The 22,009-nt window shown below is 42.5% G+C and overlaps 1 protein-coding gene across 11 annotated transcripts in view; it reads left to right on the top strand.

Annotated features, from left to right (window-relative positions):
* Positions 1-22,009, top strand: part of TANC2 (tetratricopeptide repeat, ankyrin repeat and coiled-coil containing 2) — a 632,660-nt gene that overhangs the window by 546,449 nt on the left and 64,202 nt on the right. For 10 of the 11 annotated variants that reach the window (XM_088470703.1, XM_088470696.1, XM_088470706.1 and 7 more), the window contains one exon: positions 21,627-21,737. The exons of the other annotated variant lie outside the window; for it this stretch is intronic. In XM_088470703.1, coding sequence (XP_088326829.1) covers positions 21,627-21,737 — 111 coding nt within the window. The remainder of the gene's footprint in view (positions 1-21,626; positions 21,738-22,009) is intronic. 11 annotated transcript variants of the gene reach the window in all.

The following is a 22,009-nucleotide window of genomic DNA, read 5'->3' as shown; positions in this document are numbered from 1 at the left end:
GTTATTGCCTGTGGTAAACACTTTGATAGATACGATGATGTAATAACTATCCATATCTCTGGTGCAACCACCCATTTTCGATGACTAGTATACTTTTCCCCTTGTGATATATAATATCCTAAATTTTAAGAAATCGTAATTATACTGAACCCAGAGTGTTTGTGAAGGGTGCAATCTATAGTGCAGTTTTAGCTGTTGGAACAACAGCGTGTGTCCCTTATTGGTTCTAAGGCTAAATTGAGATGTAGATGCCAATGTACACTCTGGAACCTAAAGCAGTAGTTGGTGACGTGTCACCAAGGTGTAATGTGTCCCTGGTTGTTTCATGAGCCAAATAAGGTTCTTTATGCTATGCACTTTAATTTGTCGGGCAGCACCAGTTTTCCTTTGCCATAACCGAGGGCAAACTTGATATTCCTGCCTGGAAGGCTGGGGTCTTTATGTCACTTATTAATTTATTTTTTGCACTTAGACCTCATCTATTTATAATTTTGTGTGTGTGAATCTCATTTTTGTTTGTTTTTTAAGGCGGAGATGCTTATGGGTAGCCCTCTCCCCAATGTTTTGAAGGCTCCCTGTTTTTCAGTATAAAAAAAATAAAAAAAAGTGTTGGAACAAGATAGCAAACATGCAAAACTGCTAAATGACTATTTGAAAAATTGCCTGCGTGATCCAGTAATCTCCACAGAATGGAGCTTCCTTATATTTAACCACATATTGAATTTGTTTTTTAGCAAGTGCTCCAAATTTTTTGCTTTCCCTGGCAGGATATTGCATGTGGTCTGTAACCCAAATAAGGTGTTAGTGTGTGTAATGTGAGATTATATGACTGATTAAACCTGGCGAACAGTAGCAATTTATCAGAGGTTTTCTCTAATGCATTCACCCGATTCAATGTCTTAGAACATCCTGATCTGAGTAAAAACTGAACTGTATGCCAGATGCCCACACTGCAGTAATCCTTTCAGTACATCTTTTTTATAATAGCCTTGCTTCTGCTCTCTCTCCCAAAATTTGCTTCTTACAGTTCTACCAGTAGTTGCACAAGAGAGGCATCCAGTCAATAGGTTCTGGTGATCCACTGGGGGCCATTGAAGAAGCATGTAAAGGCAATGAGTCTAATTATATATACTTATTATAATCTAATGGTTGTCTCTTCTACATAGAGATTTTTTTGGAGAAATTATCTCCTTGGGATGTGTATGAACTTTGGAGACAAAAACTATTTTGTTCAGAATTTTTGTCTGTCTGTTCATTCCAGCATCACGCAAAAACTATGGGATGAATTTGGATTGTGTTTTCAATATTGTATATCTTAATCACCTAGAAAGAAACTGAGGAATGTATTGTCTCAATCTGACATCAGGGTAATGTGCAGGCTCCTCAAGCCAAAAATGACTAGATGTATATAAATATAAGTTTTTGGGGACAATTATGCTTTTAGGGACTGTTTATGAACTATGTAGACAGAACATCTTTTATTGGAATTTGCAAAGGCTCCTCAAGTTCAAAATGACTATATGTATATTAATATGTAAATATATACACATATTGCACACCCCGAGTGCAAACAGATATATATATATATATATATATATATATATGCATATATATATATATATATATATATATATTCTCAAGATCTATTTCGCAGGAAAATCCAACTATATATTAAGCTCTAATCAGGCAGCTTATTTTGACTCATGAAGTTGCAGTATACATATCAATCCAGTAGATGGCGCACCAAGAGAAATACTACATATCATAGAGTCGCTGCTCATGTTACTTGCAACCTTTCAGTGTTATTGTAGGTTAAGTAGCAACAGATTAGGGATCTACAAGATAGTGCAGCTGGACTTCCAGCACACAGCATTGCACTGAAAGTTTGTGTTCCGAACATGCTTCTTTGGAACTTGACTCCGCCCAAGTTAAGCAACGGAACCCAACTCAAATTCACTGCTCTACACAGGAACCTAATTGAGGCTCAGATTCTAACGGGATCTGGCGCAGGCGAGACTGTTTTTATATCACGTATAGCCCTTATGCCCAACAATGTCTCTTTTCAATTGAAGCGCGTGCAGTTTCCTGTAAGCGTCTGCTTCGCTATGACGATCAAATAACAAAATGTGGAAAAAATGAAGTGCTGTGAATACTTTCCGGATGCACTGTATGTATATATATGTATGTATGTATATATATATATATATATATATATATATATATATATATATATATATATATATATATACATACACAGTCAGGTCCATAAATATTGGGACATTGACAGAATTTTCATATTTTGGCCTCTATTCACCACCACAATGGCTTTGAAATGAAACAAACAAGTTGTGATTTAACTGCAGACTTTCAGATTTAATTTGATGGTAATTACATCCAAATCAGGTGAACGGTGTAGGAATTACAACTGTTTCTATATGTGCCTCCCACTTTTTAAGGGGCCAAAAGTAATGGGACAAACTAAACAATCCTAAATCTAACTTTCACTTTTTAATACTTTGTTGCAAATCCTTTGCAGGCAATTACAGCCTGAAGTCTGGAATGCATAGACATCACCAGACGTTGGGTTTCATCCCTGGTGATGCTCTGCCAGGCCTCTACTTCAAATGTCTTCAGTTCCTGCTTGTTCTTGGGGCATTTTCCCTTCAGTTTTGTCTTCATCAAGTGAAATGCATGCTCAATCGGATTCAGGTCAGGGGATTGACTTGGCCATTGCATAACATTCCACTTTTTAGCCTTAAATAACTCTTTGGTTGCTTTTGCAGTATGCTTCGGGTCATTGTCCATCTGCACTGTGAAGCGCCGTCCAATGAGTTCTGAAGCATTTGACTGAATATGAGCATATAATATTGCCCGAAACACTTCAGAATTCATTCTACTGCTTTTGTCAGCAGTCACATCATCAATAAATACAAGGGAACCAGTTCCATTGGCAGCCATACATGCCCACGCCATGACACTACCACCACCATGCTTCACTGATGAAGTTGTCTGTTTTGGATAATGAGCAGTTCCTTTCCTTCTCTTCTCTTCCCATCACTCTGGTACAAGTTGATCTTTGTCTCATCTGTCCATAGGATGTTGTTCCAGAACTGTAATGGCTTTTTTAGATTGTGTTTGGCAAACTCTAATCTGGTCTTCCTGTTTTTGAGGCTCACCAATGGTTTACATCTTGTGGTGAACCCTTTATATTCACTCTTCTGAAGTCTTCTCTTGATTGTTGACTTTGACACATATACACCTACCTCCTGGAGAGTGTTCTTGATTTGGCCAACTGTTGTGAAGGGGTTTTTCTTCACCAGGAAAATAATTATTTTGTCATCCACCACAGTTGTTTTCCGTGGTCTTCTGGGTCTTTTGGTGTTGCTGAGCTCTCCGGTGCATTCTTTCTTTTTAAGAATGTTCCAAACAGTTGATTTGGCCACACCTAATGTTTTTGCTATGTCTCTGATGGGTTTGTTTTGATTTTTCAGCCTAATGATGGCTTGCTTCACTGATAGTGACAGCTCTTTGGATCTCATATTGAGAGTTGACAGCAACTGATTCCAAATGCAAATGTCACACCTAGAATCAACTCCAGACCTTTTACCTGCTTAATTGATAATTAAATAACGAGGGAATAGCCCACACCTGTCCATGAAATAGCTTTTGAGTTGATAGTCCCATTACTTTTGGCCCCTTAAAAAGTGGGAGGCACATATTGAAACTGTTGTAATTCCTACACCGTTCACCCGATTTGGATGTAATTACCCTCAAATTAAATCTGAAAGTCTGCAGTTAAAGCACATCTTGTTTGTTTCATTTCAAAGCCATTGTGGTGGTGAATAGAGGCCAAAATCTGAAAATTCTGTCAATGTCCCAATATTTATGGACCTGACTGTATATACTTATATATGTGTGTGTTTGTGTATGTGTGTGTGTATATATATATATATACATATATATATATATATATATTCCCACCACGGCCCTACCTGTGCGGAGTTTGTATATTCTCCATGTGCTTGCGTGGGTTTCCTCCGGGTACTCCGGTTTCCTCCCACACTCCAAAAATATACTGGTACCCTAGTGTGTATGTGTGTGCGCTTGTGGTAGGGAATATAGATTGTAAGCTCCACTGGGGCAGGGACTGATGTGAGTGGCCAAATATTCTCTGTAAAGCGCTGCGGAATATGTGTGCGCTATATAAATAACTGGTAATAAATAAATAAATTATATATATATATATATATATATATATATATATATATATTATGTAACACCCTCTAGGGGATGGTATTTGCAAATACACCCCGCTCAGTGTTAAAGCTTGCTTCCTGTTGTAGATACTGCATTCCTGAGACCCTGGGGATAAGTTTTCAGGTAAAGAAGGGGCTGGAGAGAGACATGCAGGAAGACTGGGTGTGTAGCAGGCAGAGCGAAAGGAGGGGGGAGGAAGAACAAAGGGGATTGAGAAGGAGAATTTGGGAGAGAGCAGACATCTTTGGGGAGAGTCAGAGCTGGAAGCAGAAATGTAGCCCTCGTGCTCCCCTGGCAGGGGGAGATTGGTGGGGCCATGGTGGCTGCCACGATGCCCATCTAACGCCAAAGGAAGGATAGGTCTGGAGTGAGACCACTGAGATAAAGTCTGAGAGAGATCACAGACAAAGAGCTGGAAGGTTGCAGTGTGAGCCGCCCAGTGAAGTTTTCAGCTCCCATGAGAGGGGTTAAGAGATGCAAGTATATGTGTTGCAGAGATGGGGAAGAGGAATTTCCCAGGAACTTTGCTGTTAAGGTACCAGAGGTGTCCCTTATGCATAAAAGCCCTCCAGCAGCCGTTAAATGAGGGGTCACTGTGGTAGCAGTGTGGCTATAGGAGCCATTCCTGTAGGATAGGGATGGGCTGCAGCTGAGAGTGTGATAACTGCAATAGAAAAGTCTTTATATTGCTGTCCCATGTGAAAGAGAAGGGGAGCAGAGCGAGGCAGACTGGGTATGAGACACTCTGTATATTGTCTTAGAAGAGACAAAGAAGAGGCAGAGTGCAAAAGAAGTTATGTGATGTGTGTGAAGCTGTGGGACTACAGGCACCAGCCAGCATAGGTCCAGGTGGACCTGCATGTATGAAGTGGAGAACTACAGGCACCAGCCAGCAAATAGCCAGGTGGATCTGTGTGTGTAAAATGCGAAGCGTTAATTGTGACACTGCTTAAAGACTGTGCTGGCGAAGAAGAGTGTGATGTAATGTAACCATATCCATAAGATTGTCCTATACCATCTGACATGCCAAGTATATGAGCTGGAGGGAGAGGAGAAGCTGCTGTAACCATATTTTTGTCCTTTAAAGTCATGTGCAGGAGGAGAGAAATAAAGTGGTATATTTTTATAAGAGACGGTCTGGCGCCCAAGTTATTCAACAAGAACTGTTACTGCATAATGTCTATACCTGTATCCATATGTGTGACTGTTATAAAGTCTGCATGGGCTCAGGTATTGCCCACACCCTGGAGAGCTTGCCTGGGGCAATAGGAGGTGTATCAATCCAAATGCACCTTGCACCACACCGCACACACAACACTGTAAGTTAGAGAGACGGCACTCTAGGGTCTTATAAGAAAATAATCAATACAACACCTTTGTCTGCTTGTTCAACGTTTCAGTCCACAATGACTTTTATCAAGTACATGTGTCGTATTGATTCTTTTCTTACAAGACCCTAGAGTGCCGCCTCTCTAACTTTCTGTGTATGGTTGTTCTAAGGCACACCTAGGAAGGCATCGGGGCAGTTATTGATGCACATTTGTGGAGTGCTGGACGATTTACCATATATATAATATTTGTCACAGATTTGGCACTCTGCATAAAAAGTTAAATGAAGGGCGCCCTCCTACAGAAAGGATTTCTCCTATAGCAAGGAAAAAACGTCAGGCGGCAGTCCCAATAATAGAGTACAAGTTGCATGTACAGTCCTGATGAATAGGCTTTAGAGCCTTGAAACGTCATTTATTATCTGTACCCATGCTGTTACTCATTTAATACACTTTTGATATACTCTGTTATTGGGAGGGCCGTCTGACGTTTTTTCCTTGCTATAGGAGAAATCCTATCTATCTATCTATCTCTCTATATATATATATATATATATATATATATATATATATATTCATCCAGAAGGTTGCACTCACTTGTCAAGTGTAAAATCCAGGGTGCTCCATTAAAGACAATAAAGTCCAGATATAAAGAACAGAATTGGGCACTCACCATTCAGTAGAAAATCATTTAATTACTCACAAGTCATTTCACAAAGTCGGCGTTTCGGTCCTAAGAGGACCATTGTCGAGACCAAAATGCCACCACACAGCTACCATCCAGTAGACCCCTAACCTAGTTGTCCCCCAGCTGACTTAAATAGCCACACCACCATATCAGGCCAATTAGTAAGCTCCGCCCCCGGTGACGCCGGAAGTGGAGACATACAATCAACATAGTAGCGCTCAAATGAAATGTAGAGACCTGGGCTACTCACCTAGTGGCAGGCCTAATCGTTGCTGTCACAAACAACTCAGTGGCTCACAAAACCCATCTAAAACAGCTGTATACAAGCGCGACACCACAAACAGGAAGCGGCGTGCGTTCCACGCAATGGAACGCATCGCTACCGGAAATGACGCGGCCAACTCAACCACCATGCATATGAGGTTGCTAGGCAACGCTTACCTATCAGCGCTAACAAGCGCAACAATAACAACTGATGCTCAATATATAATGGGAACCACCACAATATGTTTAATAGAGTGTGTGTATATGTATGTATGTGTGTATATATATATATATATATATAAACTATTAATACTTAGCATGATATCATTTGTTATTTATAATTGTTTTGATACTGTTTTGCTGCTGTTCATGAGAGTTTCACAGTTTCTCTTGATGTCTTCATCCCTATGCCATATTCAGATAAGTTCTTCTATGAAGCCAGTCTTGATGGAGGTCATCTTCTTCATCAGTTTTTTTTCTTTACACTTGCCCAAAGATTGTTATTTAATTTTGCATCTGGCTGTTACCTGGCCAGGGGAAGACTTAAACATTATTTTGTGCCAAGGCTGCCACTTTGAAAAATTAACAAAAGATTGCCCTGGACCCATATTCAGTTAGGGAATTGGCTTTACTGTTTCAATGTTATATTAAAAAGGTATTTCCTTTTTTTTTTTTATCAAAAAATTATATTGCTAAATAAACAAATACATGAGATAATTGTAGTAAATAAAAAAAGACTTCTCAAGTTTGAGAAAAGTACGTATGTTTGTCTGTGACACTGAATTTGGTAAATTAAATTTAATGAATTGAATGCTCCAAATCTTTAGGGATTTGTGGCTGGGTTCTACATGTGGTCTTTATTACAATGAGACTTTAGCGTGTATATTGTGATTTAACTTTTAGAGAAAGCATTACTTGCACTATATACTGTAGACGCAATTGGCAGGTTCATGACCCTCCAATTAAATTTAATTTCGTTTTTCCAAATAGTGTACAAGTGCCAGACACAAAATAATACAAAGTTGACCAAAGCCAAATGCAGTGCCCTCATCTACTCTGGATTTGGTGGTGGTGAAAACGCTCTTGGCAGAATTTAGTTCTATTTCCATTCGTCCTAGTCTTTGTCAACAAGTCTTGTGGTGGTCAAACGTCTCATGGATTGGAATGTTTTTTTCAGATCAGAAAGGTTAGATGTAAGCACAGATGCCTGGGGGAAGTGATGGCTAACTATAGGAAGGCACAATCATTGTTTTCAGTAGCTGCTTGTTTCCATAGATCTCCATTAAAGGGATATAGTTTGTACTAAGAAAAAAAATTCTGTCACATTGTTGCTGCTATGATGAATAGACAGCCATCTGTATGCAATGCATTTAAGTAAGTGTGAATACTTCAAATATATCATTATATGTCTCCATTTTCTCTTGCAAATATTTTCCTGATTGGCAGAGGTGTGCCTTAATAAGACGAGCATGGTTCATTTCTTAAAATCTATGGCTTGCAGGGTCCATTTGCAATGATTAGTGTTTTATGTATCTTTGCATGTGTTTGTAGATCCTGTACTGAATGCTGTGCAAGGGAAGCAATCGGGAAGCCGACTGCCTAAATACCGGCAGCCGGCTTCCCGACTGTCTTATCCCGGCATGGGTGAAATGCCGGGCGTCTAGATGTAGACGCCCGCATTTCCCAGACGCCGGGAGACCGGCGCCCGGCATCACGATCGTAGTGATGCCGGGCGCCGCGAGCGGACAGCCGCGGGGGGGGAGGGTTAGGTTTAGGGCTCACGGGGGGGACTTAGGGTTAGGCACCCCCCCAGGAGGTTTAGGGTTAGGCTAGGGGGAGGGAGGGTTAGGGATAGGCACCCCCGGGGGGGACTTAGGGTTAGGCACCCCCCCCCGGGGGACTTAGGTTTAGGCAGCGGGGAAGGGGGTGGTTAGGCACTTAGAGGGGAGATTAGGGTTAGGCATTTGGGGGGGAAGTTAGGGTTAGGCACCCCTAAGGAGGGTTAGGGGGCTTAAGTTAGTAGATACCTTGCGCTGTTGGGCTTCCGCTGCTTCGAACTCTGCTCCTGTCGGGCTGCCGGTGACGCGAATCGAACCGCCGACCCATTCCTTGTGCAAAATATATAGAAGTATTCCCGGCATACCGATCAAAGGTAAGCCGGGCGCGGACAGCTGCAGGCAGGGAGGGTTAGGCTAGGGGAAGGTGGGGTTAGGCACACCCGGGGGGAGATTAGGGTTAGGGCCCCCCCCCGCTTGAGACATAGGTTTAGGCTGCGGGGAAGGGGGGGTTAGGTTTAGGCACTATGGGGGGGTTAGGGTTAGGCACGCGGCCGGCGGTATTACATTCTGATTCCGCTTTAACAGCATTATGGTGAGCCAGAGGTTAGCAATTCCTTCTCCACCAATGTCTGAGCTAGAATAATTTTGCTATTCAAGCAAAAGATACACCTGCATTTCAGCCTTGGGGGTGGATTCAATTAACCGCCGGACTTACCTCAGGCTTTTGGCTCCTTGGTTAAATACTTGGAGCTATTCAGTTATATCCTTTGGTAAGAACCGCAGCTAATACACAGTAAGGTATACTGTAGATTGGGGGTTACATGCCCGGAGCTATGCAATTATCATCCAGGGTAAGCCCTGAGGATGCACTTAACATGGATTTCAGTTCTCACCCTCCTAAAGTCCTAAATTAGGAAAAGAAATCCGCATTAAGTACCCCCTCTGGGCTTACCGTGGGCAGTAATTGAATAGCTTCGGGCTCTTAATCTGGGAGCTAAAAGTCTGCAGTAGGTCCCGTGACTAATTGAATCCCCCCCTTTGATAATTGTTTTCACTATAGCAAAGGGGAGGCCTATTTACCAATGAGAGGATAGGGAGTTTGAGGCACCATTGTTCGTATTCAGTAGTGTGGAAAAATGTTAAATGTATATAACTTAAAAAGAAAAAAAAATTATTAAATTGTACCTTAGGTCCATGGTCTGGGGAACCACTACAATGGTTGTTGCGTTCTGGCCACTAGCCGCGGGACAGTAGCTCTGTAGTGCTGAGAGGGGTCCCCTGTCCATGGTAGCCCAGATGGAGGGGAAGCAAGACTAGCTCTGGATGAAGCAGTGGCACTTAGCCACTAATTATATATCCCCCACCCAGCAGATATGGTAAGTGAGCTTCTATAGTGTTAGCAAGCAGATCTCCTGGAGATGTTTTTTGACTGGAGATTTAAAGATTATGGGGCATATGTACTAATAATCTCAAAACTCATGCTATTATTAAGGTTCTGTTGTACAACGTATATATTTACACATTTGATGAAAATATCCCCACTATATTCATGGGAAACTCACATGGATAGCGGTTCCGATAACCGTTGTCTTTGCAAGTTATGTCCCCGTCAGTTTGCAGAAGTCCTTCACGTTTGTGAAAGACTTCTCCTGTGGAAAATGATACTAAACATGCACACAGTGTCAACTTCTGCCGCCTCCATAGTCTTAAAGCAGTTCATACCATCTGAAACTCCGAAAAGCTTCACTTTTTGGAGTTAGGTACATAGGGCTCAGATCGTAGTCCCCATTGATAATAATGGAGACTGCATTCTGAAGTGCTAATTAGCTACTCTGTGAAATCTCCTGCATTGTGCTATTAGTACATAGAAACAGTTCAAGCTTTTTTTTTTATTTTTTTTTTTTTAAAAAGCTTGATAAATAGGCCCCTAAGTCTCCCTACACTTACAGATTCCAGGTAGTGAAAATGGGCTGAGCCTGCTCTCCCTGACAGCGCATGAACAGTGGGAAGATACAGACCTTCCTGTCAATGGATACAATGTATCTAGTGTCTCCATGCTGATGCATGCATGTATTAACATTTATTTATACCTTTTAAAGGGCGGTATTCAATTGTTTTCGCAGTCCGGATCTCCCGTCTAAAGTGACAGGAGATCTTGGGGTGCTATTCAATTGATTACCTTTTTCGCTATGATCGTGCCCATAGTGCTCGGGTTTAGCCGCGTAAACTGGCTACTTCCGACCAAAGTGCTGGGCGCGATCGCGAAAAAGTGCTGTTTGGTTGCCCAAACAGGTCACTTTTCGCACATTTCAGCACGCACCCTCCTGGGGCTGCGAGCTGAAATGGTGCGCCGACAGCTGATTACGCCCGACAGGAGCAACAATTGAATAGCTCCTGTCAGGCACGAAAGGGGGCGAAACAGTTGAATACCACCCAAAGAGTTGGTTTGTTTTACCACCTGCTCAGGGGCGTATCTGTAATGTGTGCAGGGTGTGCGATGAACACGGGCCCCTGGGTCCAAGGGGGCCCACACCGCACACCCTGCACCCATTTAATCTATACTTACCTTTCAGGAGTTCTGCAACGGCGGTAGCAGCACTGTGCAAATCACGAGCAAAATGGCGCCATTTCCTTGGTGACCTGCACAGTAGGCATGTTACTAGAGCCTAATCTAGTGCCCAGAGTCTGCTGCGCTCAGTGTGCTGCCGGCCCGCCGGGTAGAGAGGAGCGGGCCCAAGATGTAAACTGCACATTGGCCCCCTCCTCTCTTACACCCCTTGCTGTATTGTGTGCTGGGTCAGTGACCACGGCCAGGTCCTCCTCAGGCACCGAGGACCGCAGTCGGATGCCTGTGACTCAGGTAAGGCAGGTAGCCATGTTGGCGCAGCTTCACCTGCCGGCGCTGGAGGCTGCTGGTGGGTCTCTGACACAGGGGATGGCTGGGCTGCCCGCACTCCCGCTGGAACACCAGGGCAAATAGGTAACGGGGGCTCTATTGTGATTGGTCAGCAGCCTGCTGCATGATAATGACATCAGCGGCACCCAGATAGGGGACAGCAGAGTGAGGAGAGATAGCTGGTGAGGAGTGGCAGAGGGCAGAGGAGAGGCAGATGCTGTGTAAAATCTTAAACACTGAAAAACCCGGCTTATGTCTGAAAGGAGTCTACCCGGGATTTTCCCGGGTAGAAGCTGTAGTGTGAAAGGGGGGTCTCAACCAAATACCCAGGATTTTGCAAAAGAGAAATTCCCGGGTCTGAGCAGGGTAATTCCCAGATTGTTTGTCTGAAAGGGGTATAACATGAACTTCTGAAAATCTGTATGCTGTTTGTACTCTCAATGCCTTCAACTGAGAATATTGTCCTTTTCAAGGCATTTTATTAGAGCTAATAAACAACCACTGCTTCTAAAGGGGCACATCCACTAGCAGACATGACTGCACGATGACGACATTGTCATTGTGCAGTCGTTTCACAGTCTGGAGCTGTGCCTACACTGAACGTTCAGTCGTTCAGTGTAGGCTCATCAATCATCCCCTAACATGCTCAACCTGATGTTATCGGCAGATTGACCAGCATGTTCGGGCGATGATTGATGTCGGAAACGATTTGTGCCCGATTACTAAACGATTGCACGAATACGATGTCATAATCGTGCAATCGCTCTATGTAATCGGGTAGCGGATTCGCGGCACAAGACTTCTGCATTTGCTGTCCTGAGTTAAGCACAGCATCACCAAACTCACCTTCTGCTTCATTCCAATTTGGAACTAATCATTAGTAAGCAGTCAGTGTGAATTAGCTGTCACCATTAAGGAGGTGCTGCAGCAGCAGTGTAACCACACACATACCAGGAGAGAAGTGCTTCTAGGTGGTGGTGTAGGAACCTGGTGATGGCAACAAGTTTACATTTTAAAAAGCGTGAGGAGGTTACTTGACTATAAGTGGTGGCAGCATAAGCCCATCCAGTCGCAAGGTGGCAGAGTAAGCCCATCCTGGTTTGTACAGATTTGTTTTTATCTTCACACATCACTTTGGTGAGTAGTGCCTTAGGTTGCTAGGCAACAATTTAGCAACATTTTCCAAAGAGGGTAGGGTTATAAATACTTTGAGCACCTCATTGTTTTGTTACCTTCACATAAGTACAATATTATGAAAAAGACACCATTGTCGCGGCATTGTTATTTTAACTTTTGTGCCCGTTTTTATATGAACTGCTGCTTAGTGTTTATGGGCTTGTTAAAGCCCCTCCGGTTTCATAGTTATTATCTATCGTTGCACATTGCTCTGTGATCTGCATTTCAATATGGCCTTACTGCATGGTCAGCGATTTTCATGTGCTCAGTGTATTCTTTTTTTTGTCACAATGACTGGCTACCCCAATCCATAATAAACTGCTGTGTTACATTGCGGACCCGTCTGTTTCCTGCAGTCTACAGCTATCTTGTACAGCAGGGATGGGGAACCTCAGGCCCGGGGGCCGTATAAGGCCCTCTGAATCTCTGCTAGCCTCATCTGGATAGCGGGGTGCCTAGAATGGCACCCTGCAGCCAGAATCTATGCAGCAGTGCCGCCTGGAGCGTCCTTAGGACGCTTTAGACAGTAGCACCGCTGCCCTTGCAGCTCCCCGGAGCATCCTCAGGATGCTCCGGACATTGCTGTTATCACTGGTGATTGTGGCCCCGCCACTGTATGACATCACAATGAAAGGAGTGGCCTGCACCAGGCCCGCAAATAATGTTATATATATCAAAATGGTCCTCGGCAGAAAAAAAGGTTCCCCACCCGTTGTACAGAAACACTGTGGCTGTGAATAGATAGTATTTGTGAGAATACATAATTATGACCTGGAATCCAATGAGATAAGCAATTAGCATAATATATATTAACCAGTGTTATTCCCTTAAAGTAAATGGCCCTACTCTCAAGATGCTTGCATTCTTGCTAGAGAAAACAGGGGAGACTGGGTGAGGGGCATGGTGCAGTGCTGCTGAGTCAGCTAAGCTGTCTGCCTTAAGTGTTGGTTAGGGGTGTTTGGGAAGAGAAAGAATAATGAGGTTGATTGGTTACTTGTTCAGGCATAGTCTCCAAACAGCCAAATGAGTGGCAGTTTGGTCAAAGGTAATGCTGTGCAGGATAACTAGATTGCATTTGTGCATGTAAGCCCAGCAATACCCGACATGCTTGACAAAAGTTTTCACCAGTCCAGTCAATTTTTTGCCATACCCGTCTGATTTGTTTGTGTTACATCAAATTTTTATCAAGTTTGACCAATGAAAACGTGGTTGGTTGGTTAACTTTTTGTTCTATGTTTTTGGTCGTGTTAAGACCTCATTTAAACCAATGTTTTTAATAGTACTTGGTTGTATTTTAATGTCTTAATGTTAAGACTGTGGTGGAAGTGGAATATTACCATGCACATGTGTTGTGTAGGTTGATATAATATAACTTGTGAGGAGGAAACTGCTCAAATACATTAAGGCTAATTTATAGTGCAGAAGCATATTAGTTCAAATGCTGTCACATACCAACCTGCACAAACAAGATTGGGTTTGTGCAACAAATGAGACAAAAATGAGTGGAGGAGATGCAGAGTGGAGAGTCCGCACACAGCCTTTTTGCACACAAAAAACAACTTGGGGGTATATTTGCTAAATGGCGGCCTTTAACAATATATGGACAAGGATCCTCAGAGGTGATGCTAAAGAACCCGGTGCATTTTGCATTTAGTATTATTGCTGATCTAAATCAGACGCCAACTGTTTGCTGTTTTGGCCGCAAGATTTAAATCCGTATTTATATTAAATACAAAATGCCCCAGGTTCTTTAGCATCACCTCTGAGGATCCTTGTCCATATATTGTTAATGGGAATCATTTCACTTGCACTCTTTTGGGAAAGCAGATTTGTAGACTTACTTTGGCCAATGTACAGCAGCGTTCACCCCAAAAATTATTTTTGCTGGGTGGCATTATGTGGCAGCCGAGGGGCTGGGGGGGGGGGGGGGAGAGTTGTGCGGATCGGGTGGCGACCCGAGCCCTATTACAGCACAGATGAGCAGCAGCCCATTGTGCACCTTGCATCTCACTTACTATTTGGCAGGTAGTAGGGGTGGAGGCTGCAAGGCTTTCCTCCAGTGCAGGGTGGGCCGGGGTCATAATGGAGGGAGCAGCCGGCATCCTCCTTCCAGCAGAGGTGGCTCCGACAAGGTGGACAGGGGTCGAGGTGGAGGCTGTCCTCTTTCTTCTAGTGGGGTTGGCTCCGAGCAGTGAGCTGCAAAGTGACGGGGCCAATAAGTCGCCACGCGCTGACTATCGGCTGCATCACAGTGCTGGGCGGCAGAGAAGTTTTGCCGGGTGGACCGCCTGAGAAATATAGTGTGAGGAGAACATTAAACAATAATAAGAACATTCAGACACAAAAGTGATGCTTGTAATACAAGCATATAGACCCCATGTCCTATTACCATTCATTTAAGTTTAAAATTATGCTAAACAGAACAGTATTTAGGGGGAAACAGAGAAGTTGATAATAAAGGTGGTTCTAAAGTGTTAGCTGCTTGGAAGAGACATCTCATGCTTTCCAATACATGCGTTTTCACGCAGATATCTGAACCTAAAATAAAGAAGGTGCAGTTTGATTTTCTGGGGGCAGTTCCTTGAATCAGTAATTATGGGGTTGATTATGAGTTTGGAGCAAAAAAAAAAAAAAAAAAGAGAGTAACTTTGTATCTGGAAGAAACCATTTCGAAATGCAAGTGGTGCAAATATATTTTCTTGAATTTATGGTAAACACTAGCTGTAACCCACAAATAATGGACTTTATTATTACAGATGTGCCCTCATACACCTAGCCACAATATGCCATGCGGCACAAGACGCCTTGCTAGTCTGAACGGCGCAGAGCAGTTTAGCGCCATATTTGCATCTTTTCAGCTCAAATGTGCGTCTTAGTTGCAACACAATGTGTCAAACCCACTTCATGAGACAGCACTGTTCAATTTGATATGCAACACTTGTATATCAGTTAGCGACTGAGTCTGAATCTGTGCTACGAAACTTGCCGTGATAAAAACAGCAGCGGCCCCTGCATCGTAGCACTTTGTATACAGATTCAGACTCAGTCACACACATATCAAATTAATTAGTGCAGTCTCATGAAATGTTTTTTTTTTTTTTTTGCCTCGTGTAGCGATTAATACATTCCAGTGAGAAAGACGCTCAGTGCAAGCCAAGTTGCACGTGACTTGGCGTGCTGAGAATGGATGTTTGACGTGTCTGCAGCAATAGTGTGTGAGATTGGACGAACCTCACTCAAATCTAAATCTCTAGGCACATTTTAAATCTGCCCCACCTGCAGTGCCAGCATGGTTTTGTTAAGGTGCAATTTTACTTGCTCTTTCATGCTTTGCTCCCAACTCAGAATGAGCCTCTGTGTGCACCTTCAAATGCGCTTATTGGCTAAAAAGAAGCGGTGTGGTCCTGTGAATGACCCTTAGTAAACTCTCTAGTAGGATCCTCTTGTTTGCTAATGAGAAATGGTTGTTGTATTTATTAAGATGATGTCCTTCATGTTGGTGTTTAGTTCTGTTTTTTAAGACACATTGTATGTAACATGATGAAATGTATTCAATTAGATACGAAAAGTCGGAAAATTTTCGCATGTCCAACTTTTCGCCTCATTCGCCTGTTGCAGAGGCGAAATCATTCCATGCGTGTCCCCGCTTTTCACCTAAGTCACTTGCAAAACAGGCGAAAACGGAATTCGGCGAATGCGGAACAGGCGAAAAGTACTGAAAGAATTGGGGAAATCAGTCTGTACCCCAGAAAAAGATGCACTAACATAGGAAATCAATATAGATCTAACTAATAGCACTAATAAACCTATTTTGCTAACTTAAGTTGTGTAAATTGCTTGCTATTAGCATAAAAGTGGTGAAGAATAGCATTAAGCAGTATTTTTTGGTGAAAATAAGTAGTCCAGTCTGATTTGGGGTACTTGAAAATGGGTGCTAGCATATTTTTATTATCTCTAAAGTGAACTTTTAAAAAACGTGAAAAATCCACCTGCTGCATGCACCTGCAATCCCAAAAATCACCTGACCCATCCTTGCAGCCCCCCAAGAAGCCTATTTCGCTAGTTTTTATGCTTGTCCCCCGACTTTTTTTTTTCGCAGATTTGTCTTTTGGGGGGCTGTCCCAAGTAGTTTCCCCACGTTTGCACCCCAAAATAAAGATTTTGCACTTCTTTTCACCTGCTATTGATTGGAGAATCTTTTTTTCAATGCATCAAGTTTCTGCTTAGACGAAATTATCCAGGAATTGAATTTGGCAAAAAAAATTTAGGTGAATTTTCTCAAAAAAACAGGCGACAAAGGCCCTCATTCAGAGCCGGACGCTCTGAATGAGGGCCGTCCTCCATAAAAATGGAGCGTCCTCCTGGACGCTCGTATAGCTGTGGGTCACCACCCACTGCACATACGAGCGTGCAGGATGATGGTCGCGATGGTCAAGCCCATCGCGACCATCGCCAGTGCGACCAGAAGCCTGTGGTCGGGGTTTTCGACCACAAGCCCTGGAGTGATTTTGGCTCTATCAGAGCCAAAATCACTCCCACTGACATCACTAGTGATGTCAGTGGGGCTGGCTTCTGACGGTAGGCGTTCCCTTGGGAACGCCTCCGTCTGGGAGGCACGCCCCCGGCACGCCCACCAAAGGGGGCGTGCTGTCAATCAAAATCGACAGCACGCCCCCTTTGATCAGACACAACGAGCGAAGGAAAGTCCTTCGCTCGTCGCGTCCGTCGTGCGCTTGCGCAGTGCACACCATCGACCCACTTGCGAGCGGACAGCCGCTTGCGAGTGGGTCTGAATGAGGCCCAAAGGCTTTTCACCTCTAATTGAATATGGCCCGATGTGCCTTTCCTCTTAATATATATTTAATGTGATTGACTCATTGTTGCACCTTTGCAGGCAATTCTAAATTTATGTACAGGTTGACCGATCATGTGCGTCTTTCATAGTTGTCACAGACCCAGTTCTGAAATGATTACACTCTCCAGTATCTCTCCCACTCACTGTTCATTCTGAGGTTCTGCCACCACTTAAGGTTGTTTTAGGATCTACTCACTCCAAATAGGAATTACAATTAAGTCCGAGTTATCATAACCCAAATAATAAACTGTAGTACAGAAAATAAACTGTAGTACAGATTTGTAGCATGGATAAGCCGAATCCACAGGCAAAATGGATCTGATCAGAATCACAGAGACCAAACTTCTTAAATGAAGTTTAATATGAAAAAGATACAATGCTTAAAGTATATACAGAAAAATGAATAAGAATGACATACAAAGATGCAAATAATTTTATACATGAAAAGGAAAATGAATCATCAGTATCAACTACATGAATCTGTTTGCTGGGGGAAGCAAGAAGATGGAGCAATTTCCAATGTCAGATTGGTTCCCAAGATTTGTACAAAGTTTCAGAGTTCTACATGGTATTACCAACAATTAGACAGAAGATGTGGATACATTATAAGGGGGGTCTTCGATAGTTATAACATTTATTCCTTCTTCTTAAATTTAATTTTGTCATGGCCGGAGGGGTCTTTGATATAGGATCAGGGATTGCAATGATTCAGCGATCTTCTAGGAATTTGGGGAGTAGATTAACATATCATATGAACAATTGACATATTAGTATTAGTAAGAGTCATCATACAAAACTTTGGCCCTCATTCAGAGCCGTACGCTCTGAGCAGAGCGCACACTCTGAATGAGGGCCGGCCTCCATGAAAATGGAGCGTCCTCCTGGACGCTCGTATAGCTGTGGGTGACCACAGGCTATACGAGCGTGCAGTTTGATGGCCGCGATGGTCTTGACCATCGCGACCATCGAAACTGCGAGCCGGAGCCTGCGGTTGAGGTTTTCAACCGCAAGCTCCGGAGTGATTTTGGCTCAGAGCCAAAATCACTCCCACTGACATCACTAGTGATGTCAGTGGGCCGGCTTCTGACGGGAGACGTTCCCGTGGGAACGCCCCCGTCAGGGAGGCACGCCTACCAAAGGGGGCGTGCTGTCAATCAACATCGACAGCACGCCCCCTTTGATCAGACACAACGAGCGAAGGACTTTCCTTCGCTCGTCGCGTCTGGCGCATGCGCACGACGGAGCTCCCTCCGTCGTGCGCATGCTCAGTCCAGAACATCGACCCACTTGCGAGCGGACAGCCGCTCGCGAGTGGGTCTAAATCAGGCCCTTTGACCCTCCCATAAACCGTTATGTCTTCTCTGATCTAAGCATTTGAAAAGTGATCAAATAAGTACACATATTTACTTGTGGCTCTCCCAGGTGATATGATATTTCCCTGACAATAGTGCACTAAATTAAATTTAGACTAATTCATATGAAAGCGTTATCTTATAAATCACCTCTCCCCATCTCCATTTACAGCTGATTTTAAACTGAATGCTTGTACAATTGCTGGATTATTGGTTTTACCTGGCAACCCACGACCTATGATGGGAAGTAATGAGTTCTCTATAGACTTCTAACACATCAAGCTGTTTGTGTACTGTCATGTCCCTTGTGGTCTGACCCATACGATTTATGTCTGATCAGCAGCACTGATCCCATGTTTATCCACCAGACATGACTTGCATACAGATTATGGTTTGACAGTGATCTATAACAAATATTTAACACACATAAATTTAATGTGGGTTGTCATGCTAAGCAACAGTCTGTTACATTCTATATAGATTTTCGTGGATTTCGAGGAAGGTGCCTCTACTAACTAGCTGTCCAGGCAGGTGGAGTTTGTTTCTTGAGAACTGTTTGACAACCACATAGCTCATGCAAGTGAATTAGGTTTGTTATACCCTTGGAAAAAAACATTTCCTTTCTGCAAACTTTGCATCTACTTTTATTCACACACTTATTAAATCAGCATGGATGAGTTAAAAGTAGTATTTCTGTGGACATCTATCAACAGGGCATGAATGTGCAAGGATTTCCCGGATGGACCTCTCTCAATGACAGCATACAGCACTACATTTTACATGATCAACATAAATTATTACCATCATTTTGTTGTCAGAGGTAGTTTCTATATCGAGGGCTTGTATGAGGGAACATATTTATTTTAAAACTATTAATTATCAATAAAATAAATTAGCTTTTATTAATTACCAATGGAAGCCAAACAGATGGATCTGCTTCCATTTGATTTGGATTGGGAATGATGATCCTATGAATAGTGCAAAATTGGCAGCAAAGGATGTCCAACGTTGTGGATATTTTTTTGTTCCCTAATTCATTGCCTGTGTGTCCTTTTCAGGGGATTATTCAGCCAGCTTTCTACAAGAGGTGGTAATACTGGGCTAAAAAGGATGCATTTCAAACAAAATATCTGACTATTAGAAGTAGTTCAGGCAGTGAGTGGTCTGTGTAGAACAGACAGTGACAGTTTTGCAGCGATAGGAAATTGGCAGATTATTAAGGCATAATTGTCAAAACATCTGCAGAAAACTATAGTAGTTGTCTTCATCAGACTTTGAGTTGGTTTGGTCTCGTTACTTGTGGTCTTTCTCCATTGAAAACAATTGTCCCTGTGTGGTAACATTGTTCTTTCGACTCCTTGGTTGAGTTTTTAGCAATGTCCCCATTTATATAGGATCTACATATAGAAGGTTATTGGACAAATGCTCCATAATAACCCTCCCTTGATATGAGATTTCTTCAAGTTAACTCTTTTGACGACTATATGTAATGTCTATATAAGTTATGTGTCCTAAATCTCGACTATTTTTCTCCAACCTTGCCCAGTTATCACCCCCTACTGCAGTGTGCCCTTCTCATAGACTGGTGATTTCTACCCTGTATTCTGAAGGCTGAGAGACAGTAAAGATGATTGAGGTTCCTTGTTAGACAGGATGCACAGCAAGGGTAAAATACCAATTTTCCATTGCCGTAGGTATCTAATGACATGTCACAGTCATAAATTTCAATGAGTGACAACTCATTCTGACACCTGCCGCGAGAATTAATACTCTAGCTGCAGTCACGTCGCAGCAGGCTATGAGTACTATCCCCCTCTCTTTTATTATTGCAATGATGGAAATTTTCCAGGATACCAAGAAACCCCACTCTTCTATCTATCTATCTATCTATCTATCTATCTATCTATCTATCTATCTATCTATCTATCTATCTATCTATCATATTCTTCCTTCTGTATCTAGAGGCACTATAACGGGTGTGCTGTTAACTGAATCAATTATTTTCCTTGCCTCCAAAGACTTATGGAAACCTGTACAGCCTTAACTACTTTTATGAATATTTTTTATGAAAAATCATTAGTACCGTTCTACAAAAAGTGATGCTATTCAGCGTTGTCTATGCAGCATCCAGGGAAACTGGGGGCCATATCCAGCCTGCTGTTTTCCCACTGGAGAGCCCTAATGTAGTAGATATCTTGATTTGATCATCAGATTTTTATGTTGAAAAACATTGTTCCGTGTCCTGTGGAAAATCTGCACATGTTATTACTGTGGCTGATATCCTTTACAAGCCTTGGACATAGAAACCATGAGGTGTCATTGATTTTACATGCATGAAACATTGTTTGACAATCTGTTAAATACCCCTGGTTTAAAAGAAGTACAGGTCAGTTAGTCAATATACCTGATTTTAATGTAAATGGTACATTGTCACATATTATACACCTACTTTAGTCATTTAAAAATATCTTATGTTCGTACTGTGTTCCTCTCTTGCAAATTATTGCAATGAATGCATAAATATAATTATGTTGAAATGAGCTTCCAAAGGATACCTGTGTCACACAAGTCCTTTGCATGGTGTTTGTTTGTATAAAGACTACTTTATATTGTCTTTTGAATTTGTAGAATAAAACCATTGCTGGTACTGCATCTGAGACATGGGGGGCTCCCCAGAAAGGAATGTAGTGCAGTCAATGTTTTTTTTCCAGTACACTAAAGACAAGAGAGAAAAATTAGGAGTAACCTGATCTATGTTGGACACACTGTTTTCGTGTTCATAACGGTTTCCATCTGCTGACTTTTCTAGTAACTCACAACACTGTGTTTTCTCTCCCTCTCTGTTTCCTACCTTATCTCCTTTTATTCTCTCTATCTGTTTTGTTCGGCATTTTACTTCATCTTCGCCTTTCCCTTTCTACCTCTTCTCCCATTGCTCTCTTTTCCCCATCACCTGACAATCATCATTCTCCTTTCTCTTATCACGGTTTCTCTCTACTTTCCCCTCTTGAACGTTGCCTCTCTGCTCTCAGCCCCACTGAGGAAAGCAAAGTTTGTGGAGAGCCCCAGAATTCCAGAATCTGATTTAGGCTCCCCGACCCTTGGCTCGTCCCAGAAACTGGACGCGGATGCATATCTGTTGGGTAAGTGCAACTCCATACAGCACTTAAATCCCAGGATGCAAAGCGTAAAGGCTTACCTCACGGATGTGACACAGCAAGAAAACGTCTTCTGTCATCTGTCTCACTGTACTATATTTTCAGTTTAATTAGAAAGGGCACATATGCTATTTTCCTAATACTTCAAGATGTATAACAGTTAAATTCCATTATAATGTACTGAAGATTAGAACTCTATAAGGCTTCTAATATGCTGAATACCTTCTTTTTTAAAATTTTTAAAACTGAAAAATAAA

The sequence above is a fragment of the Taudactylus pleione genome, unplaced genomic scaffold, assembly GCF_031769625.1.
Source record: "Taudactylus pleione unplaced genomic scaffold, aTauple2 ptg000102l, whole genome shotgun sequence".
In the NCBI taxonomy this organism is placed as follows: domain Eukaryota; kingdom Metazoa; phylum Chordata; class Amphibia; order Anura; family Myobatrachidae; genus Taudactylus; species Taudactylus pleione.
Note: the sequence above shows the minus strand (reverse complement) of the source record. Positions and strands in the feature narration are given on the sequence as shown.